Here is a 16,213-nt window from a genome sequence, read left to right as displayed (position 1 = left end):
TAAATTATCAAAAATAATATTATTTTACACCATCCCACTAAAAAGTAGGAGAAGGACAGTTTTTTTAAAACATTATATATGTAAATTTAAGAACAATGTATGTTGTGAGAGGGGCAGGCTTTCCTGCCACCCCCATACCCCCCCCCCCCACCCCCCCCCCCCCCCCGTCTCATGCATGATTGCTGAAGCATCATCACAGGACCTCGAAGCACTAATATCGTTATCACAAGAGAAAAAAGATGGTATTCTGGATGGGCCCTACATGTAGAAGCAACAATAAGATCCATTTGAGTGATCGATGGGAGAAACCAACCATTCATACTAAGACATTAACAGATACTAGACAGATGTTGTCAGAGGTCCGATACCCCCCCCCCCTTCCACCCCAGTAGTGAAAAGGGCCAATAAGATTGTAAGTACACAATTAAGGGAGATTAAAGTCAAGAAGAAATACTTCTTTCATTCATTCGTCGTTTCATATGTCAACATTTGATTAAGTATTTCACAATAGAAAAACAATTTACAATAATATGTATTCAGATATTGGCAACATATACAATAATCATGTACATGGTTTTTCTTTAGCTAATCTGATCCGAAATTTTGAACACTTGTCCTTCCGTCCGTAGGTCCGTATGGGTGTCTGTCCATATGTCTGTGTGTTATTCCGTCCGTCTGCCTGTAAAGATTTTTTTAAAGATATACACCTTATTTTTTTAGGGCTAGAATAATAAAGTTGGTCAGCTAATGCATCTTGATTAAATTTCATTTTTTAAAATATGTTAGCTAATTTTTTAATTAAAATGATACAAGAACAAATGTTGTTCAGGTGAGCGATGTGGCCCGTGGGCCTCTTAATTTTATATATATATATATATATATATATATATATATATATATATATATATATATAGTATATCTTGATGTTGAAAGAATCGAATATACTTTCAGGTGTTTGATCTATTCTCCTTCTTAAACTTTTAAATCCTGTGACCTTTAGGTTTTTTTTATCATCAATATAAAATAATTCAATTAAAGAAGTATAATTTTATTGATCTTACACAAACAGTTACCTAAAAGACTTTATGATTATATAATAATTCTACTTCAGTTTATTTAAGGATGTATTCTTGTCATTTTTTACCCCAAGTGGGTCTCCATGTTGAATATGTCGTAAAATTCAAAATGTTACAATTTTCGATAAACTTTAATTTATCACGGATTTTACATTATCTGATACACTACAATCAATAACAAATTATTATGTTTAGATTTGTGTAGCATGCTTTTATGTGACTTTGAAGTTGTTGGTAAAACCTGTTTACTAGTAATATAGGAGCACACATTATTAGCCGGGCTGTTCTGGCAATAGGCAGGCAAATCGCCAATGTTACTATAAATAGCACAACTTCAAAAGTAAACAAAAAACCAAACAGCGTCAAAGTAAAAACTTTCGCTATACCAAATAGTTACAGAAAGAGCCACGTTTTGTCAAAAGTGTTGGCATTTTGATTCTTTTGTTTTTAATTTCGAGAGAATTGTCTATCTTTTTTAGTTTTCCTATTAGTAACGTGTTTTGAAAACAAGACTATGCATTTTGAACACATACAATGCGCATGAATTTCCATGAACTACTTTGCCGCGCGTTGAAGAAATGAGGATTGAATATATAACGCTTGCTGCAAAATTCAAGGCAGCAACTGTTGAACTTTTTTTCTACTAGACAGACATATTTTTGTTTATAGCCGCTTACAAAATTTGGTCGCTCTCTGACGCTTTGCCGACATTAAAAGCATGAGAGAGAGAGAGAGAGAGAGAGAGAGAGAGAGAGAGAGAGAGAGAGAGAGATTTTCAGACTTTACTACACAATATGCATATTTAAAGACACGCCAAAAGAGCCCGGCTTTCAGTACTTCAGTACTTTGATTTTTCTAGCTGTCAATACCACAATTTCTATCTTTAACTTTAGTTTTATCGTCTATATTTCATGTCCGTCGACTCGAAAGTAATTTTACTTGTACTGTTAAATACCTAGCATCTGAATTGCTGCAGAATAAGAATAAGTAAAAGTTAGTTTTTTTATTATAATTTTTTTTATTAATATAATTTTTAATATCAACTGAACAGCTCTCTCTCTCTCTCTCTCTCTCTCTCTCTCGTATCTTAGAAAGCGGAAAAATTGAAGTAAATTGTCCGTAATTCGTTTTTTTGTTCCACAACTATGAAAAACACAATGTTAACTGGATTTCTTGAAAAAACAAAATATCACGTAGATGTTTTATATGAAAAAGATGTAAATGTAACATGTTGAACTTTTTTTTGTTTTGGGGTTTACTGTATATTTAGCGAAAACTTTCATCTTCGTGAGCAACTGTAACGTTGAGATTTCTCCTAAGTGAAATACCATAACCATATTTTACAAACATACAAGACATTTTTAGTACCTCTGTCTTGTTGAAGTATCTAGTTATATAAATGCCATCGACATTTTTCACAATCAGTTCTCTTTGTTATAATCTAAGTCAACATTAGTAAATGGGTTATTGATATCAGTTCTTTTCAAGTCGTGTTTTTCTCAAAATAAAACTAAAAAAATCTAAAGTGAGTGATATAAATTGTTGGAATACAAATCAAAAATAATTCAGGCGTCAATCCAAAATTCAATGCTAAGTGATTACAGTGCTCATAAATTGTCGACAAATGTTTCACACAGACCCTGATCGCACAATCAAAACAACGTCGTCGATATCTTAACAAATGATACAAAATAGTGCATAGCGTCATAACGCCCTAATTCAGGAACATCAAGCAGTTTAGTAAACGCCACAGTCGAGATTGTTTGAACAAGACAGAACACTAGTACATTGAACAGTGCATCCCATTTCTCCTGAAAACAAAAGACTGTGTACTTTTGAGCTGTAAGTAATCAATTTGCAGTCGACAGAATGAAAGGAGCAAAGCGGGGACCTGGGACCTCTCCGAGCACAATCTGTCTCATGGTTTTAGGACTGACGCACTCGTCTTGAAAGAACTGATTATAGTTATTATTTTCTGTTCACACAGCCTTTGATGTCAAAAGAATCCAAAAACAGTGTAATGTTTGAAACAGGTTAATGGTTAGGTCCGTTAAGCTCACGATTTGTAAAACAACGTTGAATGAACGTCGATCAGCGTGATGACGAAGACGAGAGAAAACGTACACAGCATGGACGACAGAGGTCACCTTGAAGAACGTCATTGTCAACACAGCCTCTGAGTCCGTGGCAAAGTCCACAGGAACGGTGAAGACGAAAATACACGTGCACATAAGAATAAAGGTCATGTAAATGTACAAAACAGGCCAGAATGTCAGCCTGTTGATCCACACGACGCACACAAACTCCAGCAAGTCTACGCAGTATCCGCCGCACACCCGGAACAGGAAGAAGCCGCCACTGTTGCCGACATACGACGTCTCCAGCCAGTAGCTCATCGCCTGCATCGTCATATCCATTGCCCAGTCTGCGCTTATCATGCACACACTTCATGACATCTTGTTTTCTTTTCTCCCATTGCTTAGGATCACTTTTTAAAAAGCCATTGTTTTTTCGATTCCGGAACGGTGCACATTACAAAAAGGAACTGAAGATCGCAATCTTCTTTTACGTTATATTTACAATGTAGTTTCTATGCTGCCTGAATAGATGTCGTCTAAAAAATTCTTTTCAACATACCTTTTATTGTAACCATTTACGTGTATATACATTGCCTACATATTTAATCGTTTTTCGAGACTTTTATATCTTAATTAACTTTTAAGGCAAAATAACGGGTTAAATTAGTTGGACACATGGCTCACTCATCATTGCCTCTAAGTGCATTGCTTTTTAAAACTAATTCACCAGGCACGTAGCATCGATTTTAAAAGTGTGGAGGGGGGCAGACTCATCCAAAAAATCTTGTCAAGCAAAGAATTTTTTTTTTTAAATCCTAATCCGGGGGGAGGGGGGGGGGGGGGCAACTCCATGTTAATTCAATTTTTTGTATGTAAATTTGAGAAAAATTTTTGTTGCGCATCACCAACTTATCAAAGATGAGATATATTTCATTTTTTAATTGTCATGCCTCTTAATTTGATTTACAACACCATAATTTACGATCGCAAATGCTTTAATTTTATCTTTTTTTTCCGATTCCGTTATAATGCAGTACATGTATACCCTCATCGTGATCATTTTCACCATTTATTCGATTTTGTTTCTGCTTTTGATATGTCATGTAGTTTTTTCATAAAAAAATGATTACAAAGTTGCTTGTTCTCCTTTTCATTAACGGTTTTAATACAAACCAATTTTCCAAGCATGCGCATTGCTTTAAAGCTTCGCAAAATTTAATTATAACCCCAAAAAGGATTATTTCAAAGACAACTTTACGTGAAAAAATCAAAACAATTGTTTTTGATTTGTCCGTAAATACGAATTTAATTCTCTGAAGATCTATGCATTTTACTTCCATGCTTTGTTATTGATTGTACTTTTTTCTAAAAAGAAAAAAGCAGTTTTGGTTTTGTCTCTTTGTACATGTAGTTCTTGATTTTGAAATCTGTTAGTTCGAATTTGAATCTAGGGTATGTAAGAAAGTTTCTGAAAGGTAATATATTTTCTGATTAATCTAGATAACTATATCTGAAATTGACAAGCACTGTCATATCTTTAATGGCTGTACAATTAAGTTAGAACAGAGGGAAATACAAACCAATACTACTCCCGCGCCTTCGCTATTGTGTTTTGGCTTTAGTAATACATGTACAGAGGTGCAGTGTGGGGAGCAAACTGGCTCAGCACAACTTGGCTATAAAGTGGTGACAGAATATGTTATCAACTTTTTGTAACCAATGTTTCCATGTAAATAATACTATTTACAGCAGAATGATTTAGCTCCAAATTCAAAACAGAACAAAATAAAGCTTTTTGTTACTTACATGTAATTCTATTTCAGAATCTTGTATCACATCATGACATGCAATGATGAGTTTACTAGTAAATGCATTTAGCTCGGTCTCAGACATAACCCATATCATAGGCTAAGAAAATGAACAAACTAGCCTGAAAAATCTGCTAGATCCTCTAATAAAAAAAATACAAAATAGTTCAAGAGATTCCACTGATAATCATGAAAGAGTTTTTGTTTGTTCTCATATATAACCATATACAATGTATTTTAAAGACGGAGATACACTCGTACAATAACAACATATCTGCTCATAGAACAATATCTCCCCACTCACACACACAGTAACACTAATACACTAAATCTAACTATGAAGTGTACTCCAAGTTGAGTGCGTTACAGGCGTTCTGCGCTGTAGCCAGCCTGGCTGACTTTTTGGAGGTCCCTGTTCCTGTAAATGTCTGTCCTTCTATCTCTACAGAGATCACAAAAGTCGGAGCATGCACTGGCCCGGTCTGGGACATCACATTGTAGCTCAGTCCCGGCTTGGTCTCGTTCAGCACCATCAGGGCATTCTTTGGAACAGAGCTCTTCTGTTTTTTAGGGGAAGGTCCATTCTGTTTTGGTGGGGCTTTTCTTTTAACTGCGTTGAATATATTGGTGTCATCACTAATATTTTCATAACCTGCAAAGTAAAAAAATATTTAAATCAACTTGGGACCAAAAAATTAAACTTCATGGCTTTTAGACATAGAAGTATAAAATATCCAAACATATTTACCTCTCAAAAGTATCATGAAAGAGGTTGGCCAGAATTAAGTTTAAAATAATTGAATCTATACTAAACCTAAATACACTAACTAAATATATGAATGGATTCTTGCATAGTAGTTTCCCACATTGTATGTCTTGAGAATTTTAAATTCATAGTTAAATGCATACATGTATTTAACTTCCCTTGTTTTAATTCCAATGCTAAAATTGGCCCTGAGCTTCTTTCCGAATTAGTAACGCAAGCTAAAAGTTTACCAATGGATGAACACACAGACCGCGGACAAACAGTGATCAAAAATGCTCACTTGAGACATGTGAGAGCCTAACATCCTTAAAGAGGAATGCATTTTTTTTCAACTTTTCAAAAGCATTATGAACAATGCAATATTCTATTTTCAATATGAGTTTAGTCTGTCTTTGACTCCATCTTTGACTGTGTACTACATTTTCATAATTGTCCATTTTAACTCGATTATATCTCCCATTATTTTCCACCCATGCCAATTTTGATTTAAATTAGCAAACCTTGGCAGACTGGTTATAGGTTAAAATTGGCAGAATTGTTCTCTGTGATTATAAACCTTATAAGGTACATTTACCACACTAATATCTTATTTAGAATTGGGTCAATTTTATAAGCCAGAAATCATAAATTATATGTATTACATAAGGAGATAACAAGGTACATTGACTGAAGGAGACAAAATGAAAGACACAATGTTATTTTGCAAAATCCTGCAAAATACTAATATTACTATATTCACTTATGTAAATAACTACTAATGAAAACCTTTACAAAGAGGTAAAATTCCTAGCACACACCTGGAACATAGAGAATGTTGAACTTTTTGAGCAGGGCGTATTTGCAGGCTTCCTGCTTGGCGACTTTCTGTGACTTCCCCGTCCCGGTAAACTGCTCCCCGTCCACCGTCACATGACAGCTGTACGCCATCTCCTGCTGCTTCTTCTTCTTCTTGTTGACGTTCTCGGGAGTGATCGCCACCGCTTGAACGTCGTCCTCCCCCCCTGACTTGGAGGCTTCTGTCGTCACCACCACCGTTTCCTCTTCTGTTGTTGTGGTTACTGCTTGAATGTCATAGGTTAGTCCTGGACGAATTAAAAAAAACAAAACCCATAGCGGTAGCTGTTGAACTGAAATTTCCCACTTAAGCATTTCATTTCTAAAAGTTTAACGGTTCTCCAAACATGGATATTTTGACACAGTAACACCTTTAGGAAACATGGCGCTTTTGGGGTGGGTATTTTTTGCAATCTAGGATTAAACTTCAAGTACCATACAAAAAATATTATAAAAGACGCAATTCCAAAGAGCAACTGTCTAAACCTATGTGCTGGTTGATTTTTTTTTACTTTGAATATAAAGAAATTTGCTGAAAGTGACTTCATGTTGAACTCTTTAACACACTTAGCTTAATAAATATATATCACTTCAGATTTTGAAAACTTTTGGGAGATAAGATTCCGACAAGAACTCTTGCTTGGATTTGACCTCTAACCTTTTCTGAGCTCGTTGAGGTGCATGACGGGGTTCTTGTTGGACAGCTTTGGCTGGTTGGTGGGGGCGGCCTGCTGCTGCCTGGGTAAGTGACCGGTGGGGTACTGCACGTATGACTGGTACACTGAGTTAATATTCTCCGCCTTCACCTTGCTTGGGTCCTGCCAAGTCTGATCGCTCTGTCCTGCTTGCTCCATTGTAACACACAGCCTAACAGAGAACAGAAAACATGTACGTGACAAAACATTCTAATGAAATAACAACCTACTGTACTTAAGTGTTACTGTGTAAAGCCTTGCACAGCAGAAAATAACTAGACATCAGTGCAATGTAACCAGATAATCATATACTGTGCTACAAATTCGATTTCCTGGAAATATGAGATTAAAAGCATCAAAATATAATTTGAACACAAATTCACCAGGATATAAATCTGTTGCATCAAATCCATTCTACACTTGAATTTAAAATGATTTTAAAAATTATAGTGATGTGGGCTCTGCATATAGCTCACATGCAAATTGTCATTTGAAACTTCTTTAAGGTACATGTATCAAAGATGGCATCATGCTTCATTTTACTTGACAAGAATTATGAAAACATTATGCAAAACCAAACATAGAGTTAAATAATATTTGCCTTTTGATCCGATACCAGCTTTCCAAAAGAATAAAAATTGTATTCATAACACACAAACCACTCCTTTGTATCAAAATAGTTGCCTTTACCCTCTGAAGAGAGTTATCACTCTTTAACAGAGAAGGTAGAAATTCAAAATTTATCTATCTTCCAAACATGCAAAAAATATTCTGAAATATGTTGGTCAAAATATTCAATTGGTCTATATTCAACAACCTATTTAAGTAAGTGAAAAATACACACCCTTCCTAGTAAACACATTGTCTAAATTTAACAAACTGAATCAGTTTAATGAGTTTTGGTTAAAGTTATGCAATGTTTGGGAAGGCTAGGCTAGGCCTACCATTTGTTTTCTATTGACCAGGTCTATTATAACCTCTTGATTTAGCTGCATAGGTTGATTATGTGGTTACAGTGTATTGATGTGTACTTGAATAATGCTTTATTAAACTATTACGAATAGTTTGGTAAAGCTCTTTACATCAGTTTTTCACAATTTTTTAAAATAAGAAATACACAAAAATTCTAAGTTTGTGCCTCCTCATGAATGTATTTGTACTACATGTATATGGACTTGTCAAACAGCATCAAAAATCAAAATGGTTCTAACATTACAGCCATTGAGCACCTTACAGAAGAAATATATTTTCATTGTTTTGCTAACTGTACCACATCTTGTGTCCATAAAGGTGTTAATGAGAATGTACTGACTTAATTTAAGACAAATCTGTTTTCTTGTTTATCAGAATCGACCACCTTTATCTGTGTAGTCATGAATTAATTGCTTTAGATTGACCCAAAAAGTTAAGTGCAGTCCCTTAAGGGGATGTGATTTGATGAGTGATTTTTACATCCAGTGTTTAAAGAACAGTTTAAACTGAAATCTATTGCTGCACTTAAGTTCAACTTTAACAATAACACTGTTTATAACATGTTTAACACCTGCTGAGAAAATTATGCAAAAAGTACTAAACAGCTAAAATTAAGCTATTCTGGATAGCTTAATAAAGCTTTTTAGTTGGACATACCAGCATTACCTTTTATGCTAGCTGCAGATCTGTAGCTCGCCAGTCAGAAAAATTTTGATGGCAAATTTTTTCTGACCAGAGATGTACAGTTCTGCAGATACTTATATTAAGTTATATGCATGTATTTTAAAATACCCTTAATTTCTTATTTGACATTTTGTTAAAGATAATCTTCTAAATAATACAAAAATGATATTGCTTTTACCTCCATTTATGCGTTCATAAAAACAACATTGATCTGGAGAACATTTCATAACCAAGTCAGGCCTACCACCCTTCAAAATGACCAAATCAGGACTTAACATCCACACGTTCCATCTTAAATTTACATAATATTTCCATGATTAACACATTCTTGCTATGCATAATCATGTTAACACTTTGAAAATCGAAAACTACTCGTGGGGCATGAAAATCGCTGAAATGGCCAACCGATCCCTGCACGTGCGTGTTTTGTGCAGGTGTCAAATCCATGCGTGGTCCTTCCAAAGTTTAATAATTGACAATCACAACAACAAGAATACCTATTGGCAGGAAGAAATTGTCAATTATTAGATGCTTTGTTTCTTAAACCACCAAGATTTGCCTCTCTGAGCCAATGCCGACAAGGGATGGTCCTACTAATTACCCAACGTGGTTATCAAATCGGCTTTAATTCAGATTTTCATTTGATATATTTAATTTTTACTGACATCTGATTTACATGATTAAAACAATTAATGAGAACAAACAGTGAATAATATTAAGATTTTTTGAACTAATAATTATATCTGATGCAGATCAGTAAAGTCTATTTTGCGTCAATTAGCATCTTCGAAAAGAATATATATATAAATTCTAAATCGATCATGGATGTTTCCGGCAGAGAGAGAGAGAGAGAGAGAGAGAGAGAGAGAGAGAGAGAGAGAGAGAGAGAGAGAGAGAGAGAGAGAGAGAGAGAGAGAAATTAACACACTTTCAATTTTATTGTATTCTTATAGATTTGTTGACTTTTGATCTTCGTTTGATGTTTATCAGCAACAAGAAGAATATAGCAATAAAACATAAATGATTTCATGATTTCAAATAATTTATTCAAAATTTAATTAAGTAAATTCATTAAAAACAGCATAAAACCTCCACATTGACAAATTTGTTTACTTTTTTATATCCATATCATAAGTTTCACTTTGATTTTGGACTAAGGAGAAAAATGTTGTGAAACATTAATTTTCTATTCGTAACTATAGACATATATAGATGGATACTTGATGTCGGAATGTCTCTTGTAAATTCGTCCGCTTCAATAGGAACATTTATGCACGGTGTTGTCGGAATGTCTCTTGTATATTCGTCCGCTTCAATAGGAACATTTATGCATGGTGTTGTCGGAATGTCTCTGGTACACGGCACACAGCAGATCATCGTATCGACCAATCAGAACGTCGAACCTCACCAATGGGTCCCCGGTCACCACCCTTCGTCCTTTGGCGTAATATATTAGGTCAAGGACGTACAGCTGAAAGTATTTGACAAGTAAACTCAACATACCCGTTAAATACATAGAGATTAGAGAATGATACATACCCTTTTCCATAACACAGCCAATATCAGCCCGAGGGCCGAATGCCCGAGGGATGATATTGGTCGAGGGCTGATACGGGCTGTGATATGGAAAAATGGTATCTATTATTATTATTTTAGTACACACTAAGTAATAAGTACAGGTTTTTGGCATATGTGATACAGATGACTTCACAAAAGTCGTGACGGCCTCCGGGGCTGAAACAGGTTATCAGCTCTAAGGCTGTTACGGATCCATATCACACCCCTTGCGGAACTCCTCTGCCTTTTTTCCGGAGGCTGATATACGTGTTTTGTGATGTCATCTGTTTTACATATGCAAAGAAAAACTGTATTTATTACTAAGTATGTAATAAATACTAGTATACAATTTCTTTAAATTGTGTGCTCCTCAATTTCAACATTAGAAACAGATGTTAAATCGAAACTCGTCTTTATCTAACTGTATATAACTATTTCAAGAGGGCTCAATGGTCGTGGCCATTTTGAAACTGTATTGATCTCCTTTAGAAGAAGAGCTCTGAATAAAAAATTAGAAAAAATTCCAAATTAAAAAAGGACACTTTATATGGATTTTTTCTTAACTAAAATTGTTTATAGCTAAATAAACCATATTTAAAAATTTATCTAGATCTGATAGTTAGTTTGTTGACCATCCAGCCTCCTTTATATTGATATAATAATAATAAAGTCTAGGTATGTATCAGATAACTAACCTCCTCCCAAGTACAGTTGGTAAGCTGCAAGGACGGTTCTTTCTTTAACACATTCCTCAAGATCCTGCAGCTCTTCTTACATCCGGGAAACAGCTTGCAGGCATCCGCCAAGGCCACGTACTGGAAGCCGTTAACGAGAACATAAGGCAGGAGAAACTTCGGATGTAGAACCAACCCCCCGATCTCTGTCCCGGAGTCGTCTCGAAATACGTCATATCTAAAAGAAACAAAGGCATACAGAAAATTGATATACAGAAGTTTGTTTAATGGAAACGATACGAAGCTTTAGAATTCTATTTACCCTATGTCGTATGTGTCTATTTCCAGTGCTGGATTTATACTGCTACTGCACGATGCACCCGTTTGTCCATCTGGTGTAACACCACTCCCTTCTTGCTTGATTTCTATCTTATTCTTTCTTTTAATCCGTATGCCCTTCTTCCTCCCTAAATCGTCGCTTTGTTTCACTGTCTCCAGGAGTTGGGACGAAGTGACTGCAGACGTTCCTCGAGAAAAAATACCAGCTTCAATATCCACGAGATCATCTTTACTGACATCTTTATGTCCTCTCTCCTTCTCATTTTTATCGAAGTTTCGTGGCTCTACATATTTCCTTTTCGTCAATATATTTAAGATTCTTTTTTGTTCTTCGATAACATTTTGAATTCTTATTGCTTTCAGTACCTCATCTGATTCGTTTTCAACGGAACATGCGCTCTTTGTTACTTTTGGTTTTCCTTTCTTAGCCGTCTTGCCTTTTTTACTTGACGTAGCACATTTTTTCTGTTTTTTCTTTCCTTTCTTTTGGTTACAAGTGTCAATCGACTTCTTAGAATTTTGTTTGTACATTTTAATGTTTTTAAAAGAAGACTTTTGATCTATGTCGTCAGTTTGTGACTCTTTCTCTGTCGTGGTCGTCGTTTTTATCTGTTTGTCAGGGTTTTCATGAATGACTTCACGTTTGTTATTCCCTGTATGACACGTCTCGTGTTTCTTTGCTTCAGTTCTGTCCTGTTCAGCGTCTATCGTCAACGCTTTCTCATCCAGTGTAGAATCTGATGTTGATTCTGCACACTGGAGGTATTGTTGCGACACTAAATTCATCTTTGCCTCGTTCAATAGGAGATCCGAGTCACTCATCTTGATAACATTAATTTCATTTTCACTTTTCTCTTCAACCACTTCTTCATGGTCGACGTTGATGTCCTTCAACAAAAAAATCTCGCTGCTCCTTTGTTCAAAGACTGCTCTATCTCTGGCGTCGTTTTCAATGTCAAAACATGTCGGAGGGTCATTTGCCTCATCATCATCCTCCTCACATTCGTTTATTTTGCCCGTCCGAGGTTTTTCTGCTGTAACTTCTATATTTTCGACATCTAGCTCCTCATCGCTACACGAATTAACGGTCAAAAAATATTTGGCCCATCTCTTTTTGGGATGAAATTTAAGATCGTCAGTTGTACTTGCAGTCAAATCATCGTCTTTATGTTTTGTTTCAACAACCGATTTCAGTACTTCTCCCTCTATAGGATCATGTTTCTCTGCAGCGTTATGTTTTTCTACTTGTAAAGACACATCTTTTTTCGCATGCATGTTCATTGCCACAGTTTTTCTTTCATTTTCAGAAATCATATCACATTTTTCTGATTTCAGCAATTGATCACCTTGATGGTTCTTACCAGCCATATCATCAATTTCAAAAGATACCCGTCTACCAGCTGACGATTTTTTCAAACAGTCCCAGTCTTTTGATTTTAAAACACCTTTGTGGAAATTGGTGTGTAGATCGTCGGCTATTTTCAGATCGCATGTTTTTGGTTTTACCCATGCTTTTGTACAAGTTTTAGCTTTTCCCTGACAAGTTCTGCCACTTTTCGCTGTGTTTGCTTTTATTAGCTTACCACATGCTGAACTGTTTTTTCGCTGTGCGCAACAAAAAGAAGAAATATTCATCTCGGAGCACGACGTATTGGTTGCCAGCGATTTCGTTGCATCGGGAATGGTTTTACTAGTATTCGATGTGACATCGACTTCAGATGTGAAACGCTCTTTGTATCCATCATCTGATGAAGTATTTTCCTTCACCAGTTTTCTTAACAAAGACAACGGATTTTCCGAGCCAGGTATATTCTTTGGTAATTCAAACCTTTTTTCTCCGGATTGCTCCTTTGCAACTTGCGACTGTTCTTTTCCAATGCTTGTTTTGTCTGTGATGACGGGTAATAAAATAACCTTCTCTATCTGCTTGGTCTTGCTAAGAGATCTTTCTTTCATGTCACCACTTCGGTATTTTTCAAAACCAGTCGATCCCCCATCCTCTGTCGATTTTCCTTCCTTGTGAAGGTTCATTTCTCTGATGGCTTTCAGTGCTTTGATGCTGTGTTTGAATGGATTGCACGACACGAGCTTCATGAGTGTCTGGTCGTCAACGGTGTCGTTCTGGGAACGATTTGTCCGACTGGCTATGGTGCTCTTTGCCCTGCTACCTGTGATTTTAGAATCAGGTAAATTGACTTGTGTTGCTTTGCAACGATTAATGTCTGGGGGACCAGCTGAGGGTTTTCCAGATGAACACATATGTCGCACCTCGCTCTGCATCTCCTGCTTTATCTTTGTATCCGACATGATTAAATTAGATGTGGCTGATGTTGAAAACCTTGGTAAGTTGTTGGCTTTAGATGTACCTTCAGTCCCCTGCAGGTTGCCTACTGTTTTTTCTGCTGTGCTATTTAATGTCCACTTTACAACTGTATCGTCTTTAGGACTTTTGATTCGTTGTCGTTTTTTCTCCAAAGTGCAGCTTTCCTTTCTATCCAAGAGATTGGATCCAATAGGGATGGATTTAGGAGAAAGACCTTGATAGTTGTCAAAGAGATTAGGGAAAAGACTGTTGGCATTCTTAGGCTTGACTTTTTTGAAGCTTACATCAGCAGATTTTACACTTTCTGCTGCCTGAACTGCACCTACTTCCATTTTTATCTATAAGAGAAAAAAAAGGAAAAGCATAATTTTGTAATGTTTAATTTTGAAATATTTTTATTGCCATAGCTATTGTTGAAATATGATATTCTTAGTAATAGCATTGAATAGTTCGTCACTCAACTAGAACGGTGGATATCGAACGTTACCAATGTACATAAGAAAAGTACGGGCAAGAAGAATCTATTGTTTTGAGGTAGGTTTACCTTAACTGAATCTTCGGAAGTTCTTGTTACGGTCAGGTAGTTACAATGAGTCTCAAGGTAATCGATGCATTTCTCAAATGATACCAGCAAGTCCCGGGTGGTTAGATGTCGCCAATGACCCCCTGATAAACGAAAATGAGAGATGAATTGCAAGTTGTTTATAAAATCTATTTTTTTGTGTTCAACAGTATTATACCGTTATTGACTAGGTATGAGGGTATTATGATTATGATTTATGTGACCTGGCTGCACCATCACCAAAATTTTCGAATCCCCCAACTCAAATTTTGGTGACGGTGGAGCCTGAAGACACAACTATTGCCGAATGCCGAGGAGAGTATTTAGTACTGTCTAAAGGTTCAACAAGTCTTATGTTGAATTGCCCAAATCACAGTTTTCAATTCATAAGTACTCAAAACCTACCCCAGCCCCCGAGTTTGTTGAATTGCCATATTGTGATTTCTCTGGCCTCTTCCACAGAGCAGCAATGAGTGTAAGGGTTATCGGACCTGACAATATGGTGGCCACAAAAGTCGACCAAATGCTTTCGAACATTTGGTACATTATTTCCTAATAAGTACAAGGGTATAAAATGACTAGTGGTTCCAGATTGGTTTTTCTCTCCGACAAATGCAGGAATGACAAAAGCTTGTGATGATTGTACAGATTTAGATTTCCTATCAACGAAAACTTTATGAAACTTTAAAACCGTAAATGCCCCTTCTTCTTTAACAGTTTGTGAGCTCTTGCCCTTGGTTGCAGGAGAACAGCAGAAGTGATCGTCGTTCTCGGGAGATATGTGTCGCTTCAAAACTCTCTCCCACAACACTTGATTGCAGTCAATCTTATTGATTTGGACCAGGAGAGTACCAATGGCGACATAACGGAATTGTCTCAGGAACGAAACGTGGTCACGTGGTGAGCATGGATACATATACTTTTCATGTTTCGGGTAATTGACAGTTTTCTTTAATTCCTCTAAGACGATTTCGCAGTTTTTATCACAAGAGGGAAAGAGTATTTCCTTAATATCGGTCCACACCGCCATCTTCTGGTTCCGTGAGTTGGATATGTAGGGCATGCGCATTAGGTGTTGTTTGGTAAGCTCGCGCCTTTTGGCGTCGTTATGATTGTTATTGTTCCAGTCTACACAAAACTCGTTCTCTTTCTCCGTGCCGATCATCATGATTGTATTCTTGAACCGACGACAGATACTGCTGGGACTTTGATTTCAAATTCTGCAGAAAAAGATGATAAATAATTTTTTGGACCTACTGTGCTTTTTACTATGTATCATAATTATTTTTTAAAACTTATAGGAAATTAACTAACATTGCGGCGAACATGTTCAACCAATCTATTTCATTTCATACTTAAAGTAAGTGCCGCTTTTAAAAATATAATTATATACCGGTTGTCAAAACAACAAAGTATAACGCACTTTTGAATTGAAATTATTCGCCGATGGGAAATAAATGCAAGTAAAGAATTCCTTAATCTATCCAATACTGGGATTTATTTCAAGTTTCATCTTGACAATATATATCATTCTTCGATGAATATTATTCTTGCTCACTTTAACTTTTCGCGCTTGTTCTAGAATGAAGTCAAATCAATCATCATGTTAGAAAAATCAATAAGCATGTTAGAAGTTAAATTGAATTTCGAGACCTATTTTCGGTGAATTTACTTTGTGAATTAAATAAATATGATTTTTTTACGGGAAAGTCCGCGGACCCCCACTTTAGACCCCTCTAGATCCAATCATTTATTTTTCAGCCGACCCGCCATATCCCCACCCCCAATGAATAGATATCACAAAAAAACTCTTTGTTTAGAGTAATTTTTATAATCTCTCACAAA

At 36.0% G+C, this 16,213-nt stretch overlaps 1 protein-coding gene across 1 annotated transcript; it reads right to left on the bottom strand.

Annotated features, from left to right (window-relative positions):
* Positions 1 to 4,963: 4,963 nt before the first annotated feature.
* Positions 4,964 to 15,561, bottom strand: LOC128157303 (uncharacterized). Its single transcript, XM_052819799.1, has 8 exons — positions 14,774 to 15,561; positions 14,351 to 14,472; positions 11,467 to 14,144; positions 11,166 to 11,382; positions 10,281 to 10,384; positions 7,221 to 7,429; positions 6,526 to 6,810; positions 4,964 to 5,614 (listed from the first exon to the last, which is right to left on the bottom strand). The coding sequence occupies exons 1-8, from the start codon at positions 15,534 to 15,536 to the stop codon at positions 5,298 to 5,300; spliced, it is 4,695 nt and encodes a 1,564-aa protein (XP_052675759.1). The 5' UTR covers positions 15,537 to 15,561; the 3' UTR covers positions 4,964 to 5,297.
* Positions 15,562 to 16,213: the final 652 nt, after the last annotated feature.

This window comes from Crassostrea angulata, chromosome 1 (genome assembly GCF_025612915.1).
Source record: "Crassostrea angulata isolate pt1a10 chromosome 1, ASM2561291v2, whole genome shotgun sequence".
NCBI classification, from domain to species: Eukaryota; Metazoa; Mollusca; class Bivalvia; order Ostreida; family Ostreidae; genus Magallana; species Magallana angulata.
Note: the sequence above shows the minus strand (reverse complement) of the source record. Positions and strands in the feature narration are given on the sequence as shown.

Excerpts from the sequence above, each read along its gene's own strand:
- LOC128157303 (XM_052819799.1), bottom strand. The coding sequence starts at position 15,536 with ATGATGATCGGCACGGAGAAAGAGAACGAGTTTTGTGTAGACTGGAAC. Across the intron at positions 11,383-11,466 it reads ATAGACACATACGACATAGG|ATATGACGTATTTCGAGACG; the intron begins GTAAATAGAATT and ends TGTTTCTTTTAG. Across the intron at positions 5,615-6,525 it reads CAACATTCTCTATGTTCCAG|GTTATGAAAATATTAGTGAT; the intron begins GTGTGTGCTAGG and ends TTTACTTTGCAG.